Here is a 22,071-nt window from a genome sequence, read left to right on the forward strand (position 1 = left end):
TAGTACATTACAGATATTTAAAAGCGGTACAGTCGATTAACTGTTCCAGGATAATCATCAGCCGTTGTCAATTCTCTGCTGGATGAAGACCTCTGCGTATCAGTCATCGCTCACGGCCTTGACAATGTTACATTCCATTTTATTGCTGCAGGAGCCGATTTTATTGCTCCATCTATGCGGTGAACCTCTCAGGCACGCAATTTTTTTTCTGTCATTCCGTTACCAATCTCGAATGCTAAATTGCTTCTAGTGATTTGTCCTGGCCAAACCTTCTTTAGCAGTCACTATGAGGTCTCAAATTTACATATACTCTCTAAACCATGTTCCTCTTTACATCTATGTGTGATGTCCAGTATTCACCTCTCCACGCTTATTTGCATTCCGTTCAGACTTTGTTGCATTGTGTCAATCGCTGTGCTTCTGATCGACGTCACGGCGGGTGACATACATGAGATGGATACAACTATTTGTTTTTGATCATGCTTTTAGTTATCCTATAGTCTTTGAAACATACATTCTCTGTTGTTACAAATAGTCTGTCTTCTTGCTTGACTTTTCTTCTGATTTATACTTTTTAATCACTTACAGCAGTGCTCAAATTCCACGGTAACATGTTGACCGGTGTCCGTAGATCCTGTAATCTGCAATGCGCTGCAATTTTGCTGCAAAATTCTGCGCAAATCACATATTTTGAATAGGTTTTTTTTTCTTTGCCACTGTCCATTACATTATTATTGTAATGATATTCATTTTCTTCCATAGCGGATTTTTATCTGTTGGTTATAATCAATCTAAAAATTGACTTAAAACTTTCGTGACTGCAGGATTTCATATGCTATGGCTTTTTCGGTAAAGTCACGTAGGTAGAAAAAATAATAACAATAAAATCATAAAAATTTAAATAAAGTGAATAAAAAACCAATAAAAATATCACGACGTTTCGATCGCAACACAAGCGGCCGTCATCAGGAACAGGGAGGTGAGCCTGAGGGCAAGCTGTTTACAAAGGTTTAGAGATGGGCGGGTCAGCTAATGTTAATGTGGGTACTGCCAGTGTCAGAGCCTTCTCCCACATTAGCATTAGCTGTCCCGCCCATCTCTAAACCTTAATAAACAGCTTGCCCTCAGGCTCACCTCCCTGTTCCTGATGACGGCCGCTTGTGTTGCGATCGAAACGTCGTAATGTTTTTATTATTTTTAAATCCTTTATATTAAGTTCACTTGCTTGCTTGCTTGCGTGCTTGCGTGCTTGCTTGCGACCGTGCAAATCTTTCGGTCGTTTTTTTAACCCACTTCCCGTGATCCAATCGAGCTGACATTATGCACACAAACTCGTTGTGCGTGACAATTAATTTTCGTGAAAATTTATTTCAAAAATTTTACACTGTTTAGGGAAATTTTTAAAAAATATTTAATTACCAATTGCTTAATGGTGGCAGACAATCATCTGACCCATAGGTGGCAGCCATCTCAAGCCAGAGGACGAGAGGACTCTAGCCGCCCGTTTCATGATGACGCAAATGTTGACTAACCACATGGCATGAAATCCCTGCCCCCACGCTGTACAGTGGAGACTATTTATAGAGCAGTTACATTGAAGCCGCCAGGTTCTTGAAAGTGGTAAAACGGGTCAACGCTAGTGCCCTCGGGAATATACGGGGCATGTCAAGAGGTGATCTTTAATTTTTAAATCCTTTATATTAACTTCACTTGCTTGCTTGCTTACTCAAGAAAAACAAAAATGAATAATAAAATGAAACCGATGCCATGCATATAAAGGATTTATAGTGAAAAACTTAGTTTTTACGGGTTAATTTTTTTATTCACTTTATTTAAAAAATTTATTTTATTGTTATTATTTTTTCTATTTACGTGACTTAAGAAAGAACCATAGAATAATCAGTCTATAATTATCTTATCTCATGAACTGGATTTTTTTTACATTAACAATCTTACTTTTGGGAATAGGTTTTTTTCCCCTTTTTTCTCGCAACAAAAAAACACCTTTTACAAGGAATCTGCATTAACCACAATACTTGTGGTCAGACTGCAAAAAAACATTCTGTTAATATATGTATTGTCTTTGAAACCTATGGGTCCACACCAGAGACAGCTTTCTTTTGAGCCTCATCTCACACGGTGTTAGACCAGAGGATGCCAAAAGGCGTACAGCACAAAGACAATGCACTATCAGAGTAATGAGAGCTCTGGATGAGCATCTACATCATGGGACCTCCTTTGCCAGTACCAAAATATGAGAATAGGTTTTTTCCCCTTTTTTCTAGCAACAAAAAAACACCTTTTAGAAGGAATCATGTCTGCATTAACCACAATACTTGTGGTCAGAATGCATCTTACTTTGGCAGATAAACTTTATGCTCTCACTGGCTATGTTGAAATCTAACTTGAATTGCACAAGCCTGTGACTTCATGTGTTGAATATTCTGAAGACAGATACATCTTTGGCATTATGTGGCTTTCCCCATGTGAATCAAGGCAATCTAATTTCTTAATTTGGTCTCTTGCATCTGAATCTAAAACTCCTTTTTGAAAAATGTGTTCATTATATTCATGTCCCTGTTGGCTTGAAACGATTACCGTAGATGTTTTTCATTCCTCTCTCCAAAAAAAGTTTGAAAATCATTTTCTCATCTCTGCTCCCTTGCATCGAAGGGTTAAATCAAGGACAACATTCAAGTGAATTGAATCCAGCAAGTGTAACACAAAATCTAAATGTCTTCAGAATAATCTAAAAATGCAGGTTTCCCTTGCTTTATGCGGTTTCAGTTTGTGCGATTTTGCATTTATTCGGCGAACCAATTTCTCCTCAACATATGCTACATGCGGTTTAAATTCACACGTATGCGGTTGGACGCATGAAATTGTTTGTACTGCATGTGCTACTTGGCAGGCAGCCGTCTCGTGCGGTTTCGCTTCGTGGCAGAGATGCGAAGGGGCCGCGGTGGCGAAGATGGTAACTATCTTGCCTGGTATACAGGAAGTTGTGTGTTTGATCCCAACCCTGATGCCTGTATATGGAGTTTGCATGTTCTCCCTGTAGTCGTGTGCATTTTTCTCCGGGTTCTCCAGTTTTTTCCTCCACATTTAGTTCATAGTATTTGGCTGCTATACATTTCCACAAGATAAGCCACTTCATTGAGCTACCATTTGTGGCCAGGTCGCCTTACCTGGTAAAATTAAAATAGTTAAAATAGTAACCGCTTTGGGCGCCCTTTTTCGTAACACATTTACGCCTTAAAGTGAGGAAAACCTGTAAAAGCACTCAAGGCATAACCTCCTCCCTTAAATGGATGAAAACTTTCAAATCTTAACTGAATTTTACTGCCACAGGCTACACAGCTGTCTGTGCTGACACGTGGTGTTTTGTAGTTATTACTCATTTGTGGCCAGTCGGATATGCACCCACATTTCTATTTTTGATGTTGTGCCCTTAAACATGGTGACTCACTTTAACATTTTCTTCCCCATTCAAAGTCATGGTCAATCCGGGGCAAATCCCAGAGGGGGCGCAAAAAGGAACATTTTGCTTATAGAACCGTGTCCTATCAATTCAGTGGCAAAGTAAAAAAAAAAGTCCCATTTCTGTGCAGACTATTTTTTGCACATCTGGTAAAAAGTAAAAAAGAAATACATCGATCTTACCTGAGATGTTGCTTTAAACGCCGTGGACAAACACAAAATGGACTAATAGCCTTTACAAACCGTCATCGACAAAATGAGTTTTCACCATAATTTTAAAAATTATTAGGTCAAGATGTTCCTCTCATTTCTAAATGCCAATTTAGGAGTAATACGTTTCTCTGCACATGCAGTTCTGCATAGTGAAGAAAGCTACAAGGCAGTACAAATGCACGCAAAAATAGGCAAGTAAGCAGACTGACTGCACCATTAAACTACTGCTTACATGGCAAGGACTCTTGATTAACAGCACTGTTTGGTGTTTTACGCACAGGCTGGTATGTACTGCCCTCTTGTGGGCCGTGTTAGCTTCCAGTCACGCACGTCCAGGCACACATGCTCAACAAAACCTAAGTGTGCACTCCCAGACTCTTTAGGAGTGCATGCTCAATGGCACCTCCGATTAGCACGGTTGGCTACGTACGGTGCGAAAGAAGAACATATATAGTGCGCTAAAATGTATCGCTTGGGCTCGTTTATGAACATTCTTGAAACTCTTTACATGTCTTGTTCTCAATGCACCTTTTCAATAAAACTTCATAATGCAGCTTCATTAAGAAATGTCCCTATATAAACATTGTACGAGGCTGCCTTAGGTAGAGGATATTTCCAATCTCCTCTACCAGTCTTTCTACAAAGTCCCACCGAGCCTCCTCATTGACGCTTGCCAGCTAAAAACTTAAGTCCCCAGCACCACTAAGATTCAAATTCGGGCAAGCATGTGATTAAACAGACTTCTCAAGTGTAGCAAGTTTATGGTGTCAGCTCCATCACCAATGCCTACGTAATAGATATTGATTTATGTATTTCACTTGATTTGGCTTATTCCTAATTCTGAGAATTTAAAAGTAAACGATGTTTAATTCACCTGCAGGGTAGATGTGTACCCCAAGTGTTGCTGAAGAAGTTGATTAAAAAGGGACTTCTGAAATTGTTCTTTGACAAAATTCTGGAGGCTGTTATTTGACAGTGGCTGATACACCGATAGCTGAATTAATATCTTTGTCATACATCAGGACACCAATCGTACAGCTGTATTATAATTGAAGGGAAAAACTGAAAAACGAAATCTGTAAACAAAAGAATACGCTGGTAGGGAGGTACAGCAGGGGTGCAGTAGGTCGGGGGGGGGGGGGGCGCGATCACTTACTCCGCCACTCCTCTACGGGAAACTCCTGGTTCTCGAAGGACTGGTCGTATGGCTCGGCCTCGGGCTCGTCGTCGGGGTCGTGGTACTGAGCAAAGTACTGGTGCACGAGGGCCTCCGCCGCCGTGATGCGCTGGTCCGTGTCCAGCACCAGCATGCGCTCCAGCAGGTCCACCACTGCAGGGGCCACGTGAGAGACACGAGGTAAGAGAAACCCCAATAGCAGCGTGCTTTGTGCTGCATGATCATTGATATCACCTGCGATGAGCGCGGTTAGCTACATACGGTATGAAAGAAGTTCAACTTACGTACATGGTCAATTCGACAAATTTCACTTACATCATGGGCCATAAAAGAATGCATCCGTTGCAAGGTTCAGGGTGATGCTTCGATTCGTAGATGAACTAGTTGTTTTTTCTCCGCACTAAGCGATGCACCTTCAGTGGATGGATGATTTAGCCAGCATCCACTTAGGACTTGGTTTAATAAACATGTAAATGCTGTTTAGATTTATTGTTGAAGTAAAGTGTAATGCTCATGATACATGCATCTGATTGTGTGAAGAATTGCTCGTTTAGTATTTATGCAAATTGTAATGTTACATTCAGGCTAATTAAGCGAACAAAACTGTACAATGGAGAAGATAATTCAAATATTGTAAAATAAAGACTAAAGTATTGATCATGAAATGGAGACAAAGTGAACGCTTATTGAGTCAAAGGGGGTGAATCTCTGAATATATGCAGAGATTAACTAACTCCCCCAATAGTCACAGTTTGGGGGCACGATATGATTAATATTTTTTTTGCCATTGTGGGGAATTAAATGCCTCTAGTGGCTGCAGGGTTTAGATTAATCGAATCATAAATTGATTCCCATATGCTTGGGCAAGTATCGATTCCAAGAAAACATTTTAATCCATTAAGCGATGCACATTTACATGCCCAATGCCTTCAATTTACTGTTTGGGATCAACTGTTTAATTGTCCCTTCCGGACTCCGTCAGCACCAGCACTCAACGGATTCCTCCTCGGTGATCCCCAACTCCTGGCACCTGCTTTGGGCTCAACTCGGGGCAACGCCGTGGTGCAGGCCAATCTCCCTTTACCCTGGCTCAGCTGCACCGTATTTCAACGTTTATCTCAAATCAGCATCTTAATGAATGGTTGTATTTGGATGCTTCATAAATAAAATTGTCGTAATGCTGTTATCAATCTACGCAATGTATCGTGGTATCATTTGTATAACCAAATATGAATCGGAAAGCATTCATATTTACACACTAACGTTGATGCATGCATTGTAGGAATACATCTATTGAGAAAAGTGTCATGTTACTCCAATTTTAGCCCTATTAGTCCATCATCATGTCATGAGACAAAGTATCCATTCGGATCTCTTGCAATGGAGTGCAAACGTTTGCATTAGGAAGGTCCACAGAAGCAGCTTTCAAAGGTGACCTGTTCAACAGTAGAGGGCAACATTTCACCACGCGCTCTGCCATATGACTTCGATGTTAATTGCAAGATAAACCGATATATCATTGGACCTCCTTTGCCAGTACCAAAATATAATAGGGTTTTTCCCCTATTATTATATTTTGGTACTGGCAAAGGAGGTCCAATGATGTAGATGCTCACCCCGAGCCCTCATTACTTTGATAGTGCATTGTTGTCTTTGAGCTGTACGCCTTTTGGCGTCATCTGGTCGAGCAACAATTGGGTCGAGGCTCAAAAGAAAGCCGTCCCTTGGTGTGGACCAATCAGTTTCAAGGACAATGCATATATTATCAGTGTGTTTTTTGTTTGCATTTGACTGCAAGTATTGTGGTTAATGCAGATATGAATCCTTGTAAAAAGGTTTCAGTTTTGTTGCCAGAAAAAAGGGGAAAAACCCTATTATTATAAACCGATATAGTTTTTCATGTTATCATGGGTGACTGGGCCGAGACCATAAACTTGCAACACTTTAGAACCCATTTCAATCGCGGGCGGCTATCTCAATTCTAACTCAGGACCTCAGCGGTCCCAACTCAGCGCTGTGATCTAACTACCTCAAGAATCGTGTAATTACATTCGCAAAGTCTTGAACTTCATCAGCAGTTAGTAGCAATAACATTACCACCATTAACACTATAAATATTTGTGAGATGAAGGAGAGACCTACAAGAGATAGGAGACCTGGAGACTAGAGTTATAGATTAGTGATCTCACACAGATGTTATACAACTATAAACTATGTATTAGTTTACCAAGGCACACGGAGCTTTCTAGCTCTTTTTGAGAAGTGACCTGGTCACAAATGATAGTTCATTAAAGTAGCTTGTCATGTGGAAATGTATAGCAACCAAATAGTCTAAACGCATGTTTGTGACGGCAGAACGTCACATGGTCTCACAGCACAAAATTACATTTTTTATAACGTGACCTGCCAGACAATGCAGTTGATGAACCCTTGCTCTATGAGCTGAATAAGCCAATTACTGAAGAACATGTGGTCTCGTGAGTTAGGTTTGCTTCCCCAGGATTAGTGGTGAACACCCACCGAGTGGGTTGGCTCCCAGGAACACATCCTTGAAGTCCCTTTTTTGCGTGTAAGGCAAAGACTGGATGTAGTTTCTGGCCTGAAACAAGAAAAAGACAAATGGCTCCCTCTAAGCAGAAATTCACATCAAGAGGGGGGGGGGGGGGGGCAAACGAAAGAGCAAGGAATGGGAATATGAAAATGTTAGTTGTCATGCAAGTGCATGTTAATCTTAAGTAATGATTTTAGTGCTTTGATTTGTCATCAACCACAATATTTTGATTCCATGAGAGCAAGCTGTAAATTAAGACTTATGGCTACATCCACATCCGTTTTAATATAATTGGCAAAGAGCATGAGAGTAAAACATGGGAGAAATATTTAATCCTAAGTAAAACACCACTTGCCACCAATGCTAAAAGCTAGCTCTGCTCACAACTGAAGCATGTAGCAGGTATATACATACATAGATATGTTCTCAGTCCACTACTGGATGAGGGCCTCCTCGCGCAACGCCGGTCGATGGGGTTAATTGATCAGTACTTCATCCCGCTGTCAGTACGGGTTAGAGAAGGCGGGCAGCATGAACGTGGTAGTTTAGAACAGGATAATGGGTTTTGCCGAACTGCCCTATGCTGCCCACAACGTAGCCCTGCGGACTGTTATGTGCACTGGGGTCACCAATCCAAAGGCCAATCTGGCCCTCGACCCTTCTTAGCTTCTGAAATCTGACAAGAGATTAGCTCTCTGGGAGATATGGCCATAGGTGATAGCCAGCATAACAATAATTCATAAAATGAAAAGGTTTAAATGACATGGACAGCATATCACTTCACCTGCTTGTCTAGACGCAGATGAGAGCGTCAAAACAGTCACTGGCCGTTAAATTTCGATTTAAAGCTTTCGTAACTGCAGGGATTCATCTTCTTGGTTCTTTCGGTAAAGTCACGTAGAATGGAAATAATAAAATAATAAACAGGTCTGTCAAGGAGACAGAGTCTTATTTCATTCAGACTCTGTCTCCTCGACAGACCTGTTCACCACCTGAGGACGGCTGCTTGCGTTGTGGCCGAAACGTCGTGAGAATTAGTTTATTATGTTTTATTTTCATTATTTTATTATTTACATTCTACGTGACTTTACCGAAAGAACCAAGAAGATGAGTCACTGGCCGTATTATTATTCTTCCCGAAGGCGCCGGTGCTCATGTTGGACAGTAGGGGGACATCCTCACCTCTTTGCTCTGCATGCGGTCAATCAGATACTGGGGTGGGGTGCCCGTGAGCTGCAGGATTTTTACCAGCTGGTTAATGTCTAGGCCACGCGTGGAGGGGAAGGGGGGGGAAGTGTTAAGGAGCCATAAAACCAAGTGACACACACGGCGGCATCGGTGGAGATTATGAACGATTCGATGCGTAGTGGTTTAAATTACAGATTAATGAAGCCACGTGTTACAAAAAAAGCCATTCTCATTGAAATGTGAAATCAAATGCGCATCTGCTGCCATTTCAAGACGCACAGGTACTGCTCTTATATGCGCAAGTCACAGTCACAATACCGAGGATGCACAGGTGTCTAGCCTATTCAGTGCACTCTCCAACTTGGCAGAAGATATGGATCTTCAGTTTCAATGCAGAAATAAGGAACAAAAGGTGCCAGTAAGGGTGTTCTATGAAAACCAGTCGATTTCAAATGCTTTTAAAAGTATCTTTGACTGGAAATCATTACAGCCGCGAACGTTTGGAAAAAACTGGATGCTGGGATCATTATGTTTCTGAATGTAGCACTGTAATATGAAATGAGTGGCAATCAAAATGGATTGATCATTGTGCGAGAGAACATAAAATTGGATTGGTTGAAGAAACAAATAGCAACATCCAGTAAAGATCATTGATCATTTTCACAGAGTGAAAATTGGCTATGCGAAATGTGCACACTCTCAACACGGCAAGAATGCGTCGGTCCAACACAGCCATTCTGTTAAGCTTGCACACAAAGATTTTTCACATGCAAATCAGCATCTTCTCGGAATCAACATCGAACGGACAAGAACCAGAAATTATAACTTAAGTGTTTTGATAGAATGCCATAATATACATATATGTACAAGATATAGCTCAAAAACATATATATATATATAATTATACACTACCCGTGTAGGTGTCAGCAAGTACGAGTGCTTGTATTATATCAATAATGATTATGACTTTACTACAAGCGATCTTATATTTGCAAACATATGCATGCATGCAGGTGTTTGCAAGAAATTTTTGTATTTTTATCCAGCTTTCTTCGTGAATATTGCATCTCAAAACGGTGTAGAATTTGTAACGTGCACAGATTTCACTATGTAAACACAATTTTTGTTCTTGGGTAGTGTTATTTCATAATTGCTTATGCCTAAAAAGTATAGAAAATGGCTATTATATGCATTATTGCCAGTACGACGTTTGGAAGGGTCCACCATGCAGAAGTAGCAGTTGCTTGACTGGTCAGTGGGGGTTTCATGCCAAATTCTTGGGATAGCGAACTTCATAGCTCTCTTTTCCCCTCTGTACCATCGTAATGTGTAAGTGATTCTTGCAACATTTTTCATATATGATATATTTTGTCAATAACATTGAAAATTATAAACCATTTTTTTTATTAAAAACTTTTACAATTTTAAAAATTAACAAATTTTATAACATTAAATTCCGAGCAACAATTGTCCATCTTACTATCCAAAGTTATTTTGCAATGCTCGCAGGTGAAATGAGGTGCCCAGGGTTTTTGATCCCCGACAGGCATGCCGAAATACGCCTTGTAGTCCTCACACATCTTAGCAGATGCTTCCACAGAGTACTTTTTAGCTCGTCTTGATAAATTGGCTGCAGACATAGCAAAATGTGTCTGCCGGATGCTTGCGGCCTCTTGATGCCATCTCAGAAAAATGCAGATATGTATCCACTTAGGCAGCTGGAAATAAAGTTCTGGGCTTAAGGCTCCCGTATTTACACTACTATTTATATTACTGGAAAGTTATAGAATGTTCTAGAAGTTACTCCAAGTTTACTCAGCACTGAATCGATCTGGAATGTTCTATAAAATAGGTAAATTTCTAAATATCACTGTCCTGGTCACAAAATAAAAGTTTGTGGGGAATAATAGCCATTTTCTATACTTTTGAGGCATAAGCAATTGGGAAATAACACTTACTACTAAGGAACTAAAAATTTGTTACAGTGTTTTCACACCGCGACAAATGGAAACCACAGACAAGCGGGAAGGCGGCCAAACCCGGTGCCATTCATTGCCCAGCCACGGTGGGCCTCTGTTGGTATGTTTGCCTATCCACTTGTATTGCTAGATACAAGCAGGTCAAAGGTATGTGCATTTGAGCACAAGTCGTGTTATATACCTGTGGACACCTATACTTAGTGTATCTGCAAGAATAAGACTGCTTATAGTGTTATTCTAACATGTACTCAGCGCTGCTTGCTTAACATAACAAGCTTACCCAAAAAGCAGCTAGCAAATGCTAATAGACCATGCAACGTGACACCCTGGATTGATTTTTTGTTCTCAACATCAATACATCCGCAGCAAGAAACTATTCAAACGGATGCCCGATGCTGCCAGAAAAGGCCCACTCACAGACTCGGACGAGATTTTCTGCATCAGCCCCGGGGATGGAGTGCCGACCAGCTGCATAATGAGCTTGAGCTGATCGATGTCTAGTGTGGGTTGAGCAGCGTGAAGGAAGACTCGGAGAGAGCTCTGCCTGGAGTCTTCCTCCAGCTGCTACGAATCCTCCAGTTGCTTTGTTCTTTTGCCACTGACACGTGTCAAATCGCACGAGTGATTCCCATTGCAGAACAATATGCGCTCCCACCACCAGAGGTCACCCAGCTGACAGCAGGGCACTTTTACCTCTTTACCTTTAAAATGTTTTAATCCAGGAACTCCAGACTAAATATCAAGACTCTGTCAAGAGGGTCGTTTGGTGAAGTCTTTTTTTAAAGATTGTGTTTTCCATGTTGGAGGAAACTGGAGTGCTTGGAGAAACATACAAATAAGAGGGGATAGCACACAACCCCTTGTTGTACCATCATTTATGTGATCTGCAAACCCTTTTTAAACACATTCCTGCGAAGGGAGCTGGTAGGAACGTTGGGTTGCTCGGTCAATGGCCAGGGTCAACGGCGGCGTGGTGTATTCCGCAAATATGCCTGACTGTGAGGGCGGGCACAAGCCGGCGTGAGCAGGTTAAACGTTGAGTTTTATAAGGGCACCACGGGGTGACCAGCCCCTCCCCACCCAGCCCCACCCCTCCCACCCTCCCCACCCAGCCCCTCCCCACCCTCCCCACCCAGCCCCTCCCCACCCTCCCCACCCAGCCCCTCCCCACCCTCCCCACCCAGCCCCTCCCCACCCCTCCCATTTTTGTATGCACGACGGACTAACACAATAATCCCCTGTGGGCTGGTGGAACCAAGTGGTTCCTACCAGTATTATTTCATACTAAGGTTAAACGCTTTATGAGTTAGCCCTGTCTGTCCATCTGCAAAGGGGGTCAGGGGGGGGGGCACTATAACTCATAAAGATAATCCAAAATAAACAAAATGTCAGTATAATGTAGTGTCGTTATTAAGAACTTGCACTTTATAAAAATGGGCAAATTGATCCAAGAGTTGCCTAAAACTTGGAGACACCAACAAAATGTTTCTCCCCCGCATATCAACCCATCATTGGCTTCTGTACTGCTATTTCAATATGAGAACAAAACGCACATTGGAAAGCCACATAATCCACAAGTATGCACGATTTTAATTTTTCCCCCCCAACTTGTTTTCCTCCAAAGTTCTGGATGAAAGACGTGTGCCACTGTACCCGGCTTACCTGATGATGATGCAACTCCCAACAAAGACACGACAAGGATTTTACTTGTTGTCTAAGTTTCTCTTTTTAACACACTTACAAGGAACATCACTCCACAGGCTACGTTTTGAACACAGATGAAGCAATTCACGTGCCCCAGAGGTCAGCATTTTCATAGCCGCACATTTTTTTCACATCACAGGTTGATTCCTGGTAATTTTTATGAACGTTTACCAAAGCACATGGTCTTTTCTAAAGTAAGCATTAAAGTAAAGATTTACAATATATTGAAGGCAGACTGATATAGAAATAATTACATAAAGAGGCCAGCGAGATCAGGATTGGGTGCTTTTGAAAAAAAAGATGTGATAATGAAAAGCAATATGCCAATGTGGTTAAAGAAAAAGTTTTTCCATCAATGAATATTATCTGCGAATAAAAATGTGGACTCTGAACATAGGACAAAACCTGAAAACTACATAAAGTAGCATGGAGAGATGCATGCTGGAAATTACACCGAGAGACATAACAAGAAACACATAGACAGATCATATTGACTGTTATGAAAAGGGAGTTTGTTAAGAATATATTGCCAAGTGGGATGACAGCAGATGGACAAAACTGGTGAATGAATGGCAGCCTAACGAAGGAATGCTCAAGAGGATTACCACGTGGAGATGAATCGATAAGATCAGTTCATACACGGGAGCTAAATAGATTGTGGCATCGCAGGACCATGAAGGAAGGGCAATAACCTAGGGAGGCCTTCATCCAGCAGTGGATAAATCATAGATGATGTAATCTCATATCAAAGAGATAATTATCTTTTAATAACGATTCCTGTAGCTGCTCAATGCTCTCCCTCTGGCAAACACAACACAGCAGGGCATGGGACGCCATGAAAAATTGGGTCACAATGACATTGCACATTGGAGAAACCAACCTCACAAATTCAAACCCATTCATGCAATAAAACACATCAACACAGCAGTCCGGCACTATGCGGCCTGTCAAGCATCATCATCCCTCGTTCCGTGCTTGCTCTTCATAACGAGATGAAATTGAAAACGACCGGTGACCTACATAGAATTTAGCCGCATTCTTTCCACCACCAACTTACACTTGCAACGACTTCTGCTATTACACATACCGGTATTATTGTTACAATTTTTTTTTACTTTGTTTACACACGAACTGCTCAGGGCGTTTCAAGATTATTTTTAAAAGGTGTGGTAAACTCCCTGTTGGGGATTGTGTTGCTTGTGGAAGTCAACAGCAGCACATATTCCACACGTGCAAAGAGATAATGCTCAAAATATTCAGACAGGTCTATAAATTGCAATAATAAATCTACAAGAATTAATTAACGAATATAACTTTTGCCATCTTCTACAATGTGTTGTTGATAAATCCCTTAAATTTACAAGACTGTTTTAATTTCCATCGCCAGCATTCACGTACTGTAAATTATGAAGGTTCCCAGTGAAATACAATCGTAAACACTCACGCAGAGAAATACACGCACAAGTAAAAACCACTAGTGTTTAGGTTGGTAATAAAATCGTGGCTCTTTCCAGTGGGGAAAGTTAAATGAAAAACTGTTAATCATTCAGTATAGAAAAAAAAAAAACGGCATCATCTTTCTCGAATAGTGTTCGCTGTTCATTTTCTGTTCAATGAATGCCTCCCGGTCACATTTTGCAACATAACCGACGCCCAAGCCTCACCACCCTCGCTTGCCTTTTTTTTTCCATCACAACCACAAATATGAAATAAATGCCGAAGGAAGTTTGATTGGTTACACATTTCTAACCTCAACTGGGCAAGGCATACTGCTGGAAAGTTATGACTGTTACAAAACCTTTTATGAAGCACGTGTCTCACAAGACTAATGGATGAATGTACACAAAGTAAGGCGACCCAAAGAATTCCCAAAGTTTCATATTACCTTTTTCAAGACAGTCAAATGACCCCCGTCTCCACAGTGGCTCAGTAGGATGACTGTCAACATGTGAGTCATGTTCAGATATTCCCCTCCAAGACATAGGGATGAGTCATGGTGCCAATTGCAAAGAGTTTAAGGGTAATTCCTCCCTTGGCACAATGGTTCCACCCGTTTGAATTAGAATAAAAAAAGAGTGAGCCACAGGAAGTTGTGTGGAAAGTATGCACAATGACAATGCCTATGGCTCAAAAACAAACGATACGAGCAGTGCTAGATAGCTGCATATTCTGTGGTTCAATGCTTACAACTAGCCAGATATATTCTTGGAAATCACCATAACGATACCATCTGCTTTAACGTGCTGCATAAATTTCACGTGATGTCATCACCATTCACAAGAATGTGCGTATCACAGCCCAAAATACAATAATAAAAATTACACAAGCATAAAACATGTAAAACAGTTCCTACGTTAGCAACGCTCTCAAGGTTGTACATGTAAAAATAAAGTTCACAACATACCAAAGAATGTAAAAAACTACGTTTTAATCCTGTTAGAATTTCAGTAGTAACTGAAATCTTTATTTTATGTAATAAAAGTCCATTTCAGCTACCTTCAATAGAAATTTCCAATTGAAAAGCTCTACCGACATAAAACACCCATACCTTACCAGCGTAGATGAATGCGTTTAAAATTTAAGCTGTCACCAATCACCAAAAAGGATACGATCTGTGCCAGGGAAGAGCGTCCTTCCCGTCAATAATTCAGCCATGATGCAGCCCACAGACCAAATGTCGACTGGAACAGAGCAAATAGAAGCATTTAACAACCGTTGGCATGTTGGATGAGGATAGAATGTTCATAAACTTAATTAACAATATTCTGATAGTCCTGTATGTCCAAAACACAAAACAGGCAGTAACAAAAGAGACCTGTTGAATAATAGTTTGGAGCGTGAAATTCAATTCGAGGATCCCCAGCGGTGCTGGTTCAGTACTCGATCAGGAAGAAAATGTAGCTTTTTGAGCTTCCAACTACACCTAGCATGAGTAAACTTCATCCTCTTTAAAGCACAACTCTAAGTTTGCCATTGGGTCACAAGGACGTTAATTATTATGCCATCAGAAATGTACCACATTAGTAACATCAAGATCGTCAAATATACTTACAAATTAAAGCAGGCTGAATTTTTTGTCAAGAATGCAGCTACAAATTAACCATATTCCCCCAAAACTGCATCGCAAAACAATACACTGAACAGATTACAGTGTCATTTTAAATGCAAATTAGAAAACAATCTTCAAATAGGAAGAAAAACATTGTGAAACTGCTGGTATTTCGAGGCAAGTGAGCTGCATGTTCCCAAGAACGTGGGTGTCCGAGCCATCTTATTTATCGAGCACCTGTCTGGTTGTAGTGCATCCAGTTGAGCATGATCTCGGGCGCACGGTACCAGCGGGTGGCGACGTAGCCCGTCATTTCATCGTCCGCGTGCCGCGCCAGCCCAAAGTCAAGGATCTGTTAAGGGTACGGGAGTGGAGGGTGAAAATGGTGTGCAGACATTGAGCCCTTGCAACGGTTTAAGGGGTTAATGACCAGTAAATTCCGCAAAAATGCAGAATTAGTCAAACGGAAACGTGGCGCATGCGCTTGAGCAATGCAAAACTGTAAAAATAATTTTATATTTGTCATGAGTTCAACCTTGAGAACAGCAGTAAAGTATAGACTGTTTTTTTTTTTACACGTATATAATTTTCATGATAGGGTTTGGGGCTTTTACAATGAGACATGTGCGTGTATTTTCTGCAGATCTGCCACGTTTGAATGGATATATGATTAAGTGCAGTTACAATTTGGCTGGCCGAGTATGATTAGGTTGTTTGCAGTGAGCTTTTGTATGACATTTGAGTCTACTTCACACTAATTGCTCATTAACAGCTACATACATTAATGCACAGGCTGTTTATACAGCCACGAGCATTTTTCCATGTCTCAGCACAATTATTCTAGTTTTGAAGACATGCATGTTAATAAATAAAAAACAGAGATATACACTGCAGCCCTCATTGTGACAAGGAAGGATAATAATTGGTTGTGGTATTTCTATATTATATGGTTGGGGGGAAAAAAACACATTTGTCTAAATATGCATAAGGTTGCTGTTGTAAGGTGGAGGCCTTCAAAAACACAAGCCTTCCGCCTACTCTGCAATAAATGTATGAACTCTCTAGGAATGTGCGTGCAGGACTTTTTGCATCAGAAGCAATCATACTTTTAGCTCACAGTCTTCATTCACTGCCAAATTGCTGGGTTTCAGGTCCTGAAAAAGAAAAAATTGAGAATACTGCACATCAGCAAGACTAACCCATAAAAAGTTCAATACAATCATGTTTTAAAATACAATCATGTAAAAAAAAATTACAAACAAAGAGGCAATAAATAAAAGATTTACCCTGTGAATGATCCCAGCTGAGTGAATGTACTGCACAGGGGATTACAGGAGAACAATACAAATGCCATTAAAACAATAGCCACAAAAATAATGGGAAATAAATTACAATGTTAAGTTCCTTCATGTTTTCAAGATCCTTATCATGCATTGTTACGATCTCACCGAGGCAGTTAGCCTATGAAACCCTTTCTGTCGAGAGTGCTATTTCAGTGTTGTAACTTTAGAGCGACTCTTTTGCACTGCGCCCAAAAATGTGAATCTCAACTGATGCACATGAGATAACAAGCAATGAGCAGCTTCACAGCCGACTGCACTCTCAAAGCATGCATTTTAAGTGGCACGTAGAGAACAGCTTTGTATTGGAACGAGCATGAACAGTAACAAACTCCAAGAGTGCAGCTTATCTCAAACACATTTTCTAAAACATGATCTTTGCGTCCACTTAATGTGTGCAGCCTATAATGTGCTCGTGTGTTTAACAAAGGAGTGTTTATACATCGTGGGGGGTTTCTGGTAGATACATGAAGTTTTGGCACATCCAGGGGTATCAACATTTAATCACATAACCTTGAAATGAGCCGATCAAAAGATACATTTCAAAGATAAAAATGTGGCATGGTCTGCGAAGTGCAATACAATCAGGAGAAAGCTGAAACTGCAATGAAAGGGATATCATAACATTGACAGCATTAATAGTAAACCTTCTTAAGTTGGGCTAGATCATCAGGACAAGCTGTTAAGTAACAGGATAATGGCATTTTAAACTGAGAAACCTGTGGGTAATTGTAAACGCACCTTGAGCCCCCGAAGGATCTGATAAACCAGAAACTGCACGTGGTCATCTGTAAGTTTCTGACATTTCACGATGTTGTTGAGGTCAGCGCCCATCAGATCTGTCACAAGATACCTACATAATGCACGCATAAAAGAGACAAATATCCCCGAAGCTCTTTAATCGACGACTGCCAACCGTAAATAGTGTAAAAGCCAGCACCTGTTGAGGCTGGAATGTTACAAGATAAGAGTGGCACGTGGTGCTGACCACGCCAGACCACTTTATTCCCACCAGTACCAGTGTATGCACACCACATTTTCTTTTCTTTAAAAGCACGAGGCTTAAACGTTTTACGTTATTTAATTTTACCGTTTTTATCATTTAAATTGATGTAAAGTTGGAACTTTCATCTTTCCATTTGAATGCACTGTCAGTATTCAGTTTCTGATCTAGACGATTATTTTTGCAGCAGTTTTGACGCTGATATTATATTGACACATGTGCTGCCATTCACATCATGTTTATCTCTACCGAGTGTTCTGACCAACTTGCACATTCTTAGAGATTGTGAAATTCATGGACAGCGGCACCGGTCCTGGTTTTTGGGTTTGTTTAGTATGACAGCAAAACAACAAATACCATATGTTTGTGATGAATTTGCTACAGTTTTGCTGTGCTGAATTTTCTTATAACGGGACCAACTCAGCATCTGTGATGCGGACAAAAGGGTCATGGATTGAGACCTAACGTAAATATCATGCAGAAAGTGGCTGAAGGCTGACTGACAGGGATGCGCAAATAGGTAATGACCAGCGGGCCATTTGAACAGGGGCTTGGAAAGACTGCGGTAATTTTGTTGACTGCAACACACTTATGGACGTACGCTGTTAACCGAGACGGGCAAAGTAGAGCCCTCACAGGACGGAACGTGCCATGAAGCCACGTTACGGAGTCTGGCACACAGTGCGTCTCCCCCTATCATTAAATGGGACGTGCCAACACGCATGCTGGCCAGGGATGGCACACACCCACTTGCAGCGAAAAGATGGGACAGGCGTTGCATGCGTGAATAAGCAACTGCTTATGTGGGGCAGACAAAAACAAGGTTTGAAGTACTAAGCTAGACAAAACATTTGAGAATTACTGATTAAGAATAGGTGGCCTGGGAAACAAAATACTAAGTAAAACGAAGATAAAATTACCCAGTTAGTGTAAAGAACTCGGGAGATATTACATTTATCTACGGATGATGATGATGGCAGTGCTGGATTGAATGTGATACAAATTAGATTTGTCAAGTCAATGTTAAAATGACCTGGACCGGGCGAAAGACTGAAGATCATTATGTTGCAGTGACATGTGAATGGCAGTGTTGATTCAACGTGATAGAAGCTAATTCATGCAATTTACTCAAATCGCATTATGAAAATGCTTATATATTACAAATAAAATGCAGGTGAAAATTACCAAGTCGAACATCCTCAGAACATAAATTTGTGCAAAGGTCTGAATCTCGGCATGGAAGTTGGCGGGCCGCTTACAGTAAGCACCAGAGCCTAATTACTCATATCCACTCATTTAAACAGTTGTGGTCTTGGAGCAGCCTGCTCAAGCATAGCTGCAATCTAGCTATGCAAGAATGAGCCGCTGATCATTTCTTCTACACGACCGCACGTTAAAAGTAGCTTACAAACCTACAGATTCTTAGGATAACAATCTTTTGGGAAGAAATATAGAGCAACACGTGTAAACATATACTATGGACAATATTATTTATGTTGCAAAGCAGCATGGAAAATAAGCAATATATCTTTTGAGTTTCAAGCATCCCCAGAGCAGATATACAGGGAAATCATCATGAACTGTAGCTCAGAAGCCAAAACACAGCTGTCTGTAGCAGAAAAAAAGCAAACGTCCATAGGTAAACAATGTTTTCTAATGTTTTCAGGCTACAACGGTGTGACGTCAAGGTGGGACAATTGATCAGATGTGAGTTTATTGCATGTCAGCAGGGGCGACATTCACGCAACGCCTTGTTAAAATCGTCACGGCCCTCGCTCTCGCATCCACTTACAGGTCGTCAAACTCCTCCAGCGACGAGTTTGGGGTGAACACATCCATTAGACCAATGACCTGCAGGAAAATAAAAAGCAGCATCACTACTGCCACACGAGCAGAACTCCAAATGGCAGACAGGCAAGGCACGGTTCTTTCATCCGCAACATAAACACGTTTCTACCACCGCCGCCGCACCCTTGCCCTTTGGCAACGTTCACACATGAGCACCAGAGAACCTTCATCAACCACCAGAGCGTCAAAGGATATATATTATTGGTAAGAACCTCCTGGTTGCACCAGCACACAGGGGATTATTGTGTCCGTCCGTCGTGCATCCAAAAATGGGAGGGGTGGGGCTGGGTGGAGAGGGGAGGGGCTGGGTGGGGATGGTGGGGCTGGGTGGGGGGTGGGAGGGGTGGGGCTGGTTGAGGAGGGGCTGGTCACCCCGTGGTGCCCTTATAAAACTCAACGTTTAACCTACTGACGCCGGCTTGTGCCCGCCCTCACAGTCGGCCATATTTGCGGAATACACCACGCCGCCTTTGACCCTGGCCGTTGACCGAGCAACCCAACGTTCCTACCAGCTCCCTCCACAGGAATGTGTTTTAATCGTGCATTGCATATCCATGCAAACCAGCACGGAAGTGTTGTTACGCGACGCATCCTACAGCGAAGCCCAGAGCGAAGGCGTTTTGTTTTTAAAGGGCACACATGCATATCCCACACTACACGTCCCTTGTGCAACGCAATGCTCGACAGCGTCTGGCTGTAGAATAACAACAACGGACAGGGTAGATAAGCCGTCTCGAGGTTGACGCTTGGATAATTGACATGCCTGAGCGCTAAATGTCAAATCAAGGTGCCCTGAGGACATCTGATAGCAAGGCAGCATTACTTGTGGTTTGCTTGCAAGGAACCGTTTGCTTTTTAAATGTAAATAAAAAAGCGGTCCTGTGGAAAAATATAACGAACGCAATATTATTTCGTCAAAAAGCAATGAGTGAAAGTGTGTATATTTTGTAACCATTACATTCTTTAAATGTTTGCACAGAATCTCATGTAAAAAGCAAGCTTTTTACTGAAACCCTGCATCCCATCTGCAAAGAAATAAAACGCGCAATATACAAAGCATTCACCAGCAAATGTATTATGTAAATAAATAAATATATTTCCTAAACCCTTTCAAATGAATACAATTTAAGGCGCAGGATAATGGAATCCAATGGAAGGGCTGGGTCACTCTGGACAGATAATACCTGACTGGGCACGCCGCACCCAAGGGGCCTCGGAAACAACGAACCGGCAAATCCATAGCATTGAGTCATTTGGAAATAGTAATATTAATAAATTAAACTTTCATTGAGGTCCGCGCGACTATTTGGCGTCCTCATACATCCACCACTCGACGTGAACGCCATCGTCTCTCGGGCAAGCAAGGCTCACGTTCTCATGCTTCATGTGCTTGAGCAGTCGCAGCTCGCGGTACGTCCGCTTGGCGTGGATGACCGACTGGAAAGGCCGCGAGAGCTTCTTCACAGCCACCTTCATGCTCGTCTTGGTGTCGAGCGATGAGCTGCCACGGCAAAGGAACCAAAGCAGTCTCGGTCGTCACGCGCGCCTCCAATGGCACCGGAGAAAGCACTTTTTTCAATTGCATCCTTCCTGTCCTCCAGCTTGTTCAATCCAATGAAAACATGTTGCCACGATTGAGTAACTAAGTTGTGATATTTGTATTGAACAAGGGCACAAACACACTCTAGTTAAGTGGCTTAAGCTCTGGAGCAAGTTATCTTGAACATTTGCACCACCCCAGCACTAATCTCATCTCGGCAAACTCTGTCAGCTGCATGGCTAAGTTGTCTGCGTTGTGATGTCAATGACAAATTAACAGTGTTTAATATATCATGCTCTCAATGCTGTATACACCTTGCTGTATATCTAAACACAAGAGGTGCTGCAACTGCTAATTGAATGAGAGTGGTAGAAAACAATCAACGTGAGCTGGGGAATTTACTAATTCAAGGGAAACTTTCAAGTCATTAGTCTAAGAGCATCTCCAACCATTTAATTGATTTTGGAATTAAAATAAAAACCACGAGTAATGAGAAAATCAATCGCCAAGCAAAAATCTCTTCAGACAGCTTAACAGAAGCCAATATTAAGGAACAAATAAGCGTATGATGAATCGTACTCAAAATAACAGTATACTTGTAAGACTATTAATATCGGTGCACTGGTGGTAAAGTGCGGAAGCAATTTAGAAAGATTTCAACGAAGTTGACTCGCTACAAAATGACAAGGGATGTTTGGATTCTATGGTTATGGCAACGAGCTAATAGTCAGAACATGGATTGGATGACAAACCTTTCATAAAAAAAATGAATAGCCTTTGGCAGTGTAAGATTCTGGAAAGCATGGCAACTTAGGAACAAAACCAGTGGACACACCAGCAACCTTGAGAGGTAACCGTGCGCAAAAGGGATGTGGAATGTGGGGCGAGAAGCACTGATGAAATCGGAGTGCACGTGGAAGTGAAAACTGCAGCTACAAAAGGCAAGAAGAGCAGGTGGTTTCCAACAAAGGAAGAATTACTCCAGCAGATGAAAATTTA

The 22,071-nt window shown here is 41.5% G+C and overlaps 1 protein-coding gene across 2 annotated transcripts in view; it reads right to left on the reverse strand.

Annotated features, from left to right (window-relative positions):
* The window catches only part of LOC133349495 (mitogen-activated protein kinase 14-like), a 33,279-nt gene that overhangs the window by 6,039 nt on the left and 5,169 nt on the right, over positions 1-22,071 (reverse strand). The window contains exons 2-11 of one of the 2 annotated variants that reach the window (XM_061562999.1): positions 20,904-21,033; positions 19,477-19,535; positions 17,423-17,534; positions 16,628-16,657; positions 16,448-16,495; positions 15,579-15,693; positions 14,902-14,973; positions 8,604-8,683; positions 7,391-7,469; positions 4,850-5,023 (exon numbers count right to left, since the gene is read on the reverse strand). In XM_061562999.1, the coding sequence (XP_061418983.1) occupies positions 4,850-5,023; positions 7,391-7,469; positions 8,604-8,683; positions 14,902-14,973; positions 15,579-15,693; positions 16,448-16,495; positions 16,628-16,657; positions 17,423-17,534; positions 19,477-19,535; positions 20,904-21,033 (899 nt within the window). Of the gene's footprint in view, positions 1-4,849; positions 5,024-7,390; positions 7,470-8,603; positions 8,684-11,005; positions 11,086-14,901; positions 14,974-15,578; positions 15,694-16,447; positions 16,496-16,627; positions 16,658-17,422; positions 17,535-19,476; positions 19,536-20,903; positions 21,034-22,071 lie in introns of both variants that reach the window. The other variant, XM_061563000.1, reaches the window with a different exon arrangement.

The sequence above is a fragment of the Lethenteron reissneri genome, chromosome 30 (genome assembly GCF_015708825.2).
Source record: "Lethenteron reissneri isolate LAM-NWPU_2019-01 chromosome 30, ASM1570882v1, whole genome shotgun sequence".
Taxonomy (NCBI): domain Eukaryota; kingdom Metazoa; phylum Chordata; class Hyperoartia; order Petromyzontiformes; family Petromyzontidae; genus Lethenteron; species Lethenteron reissneri.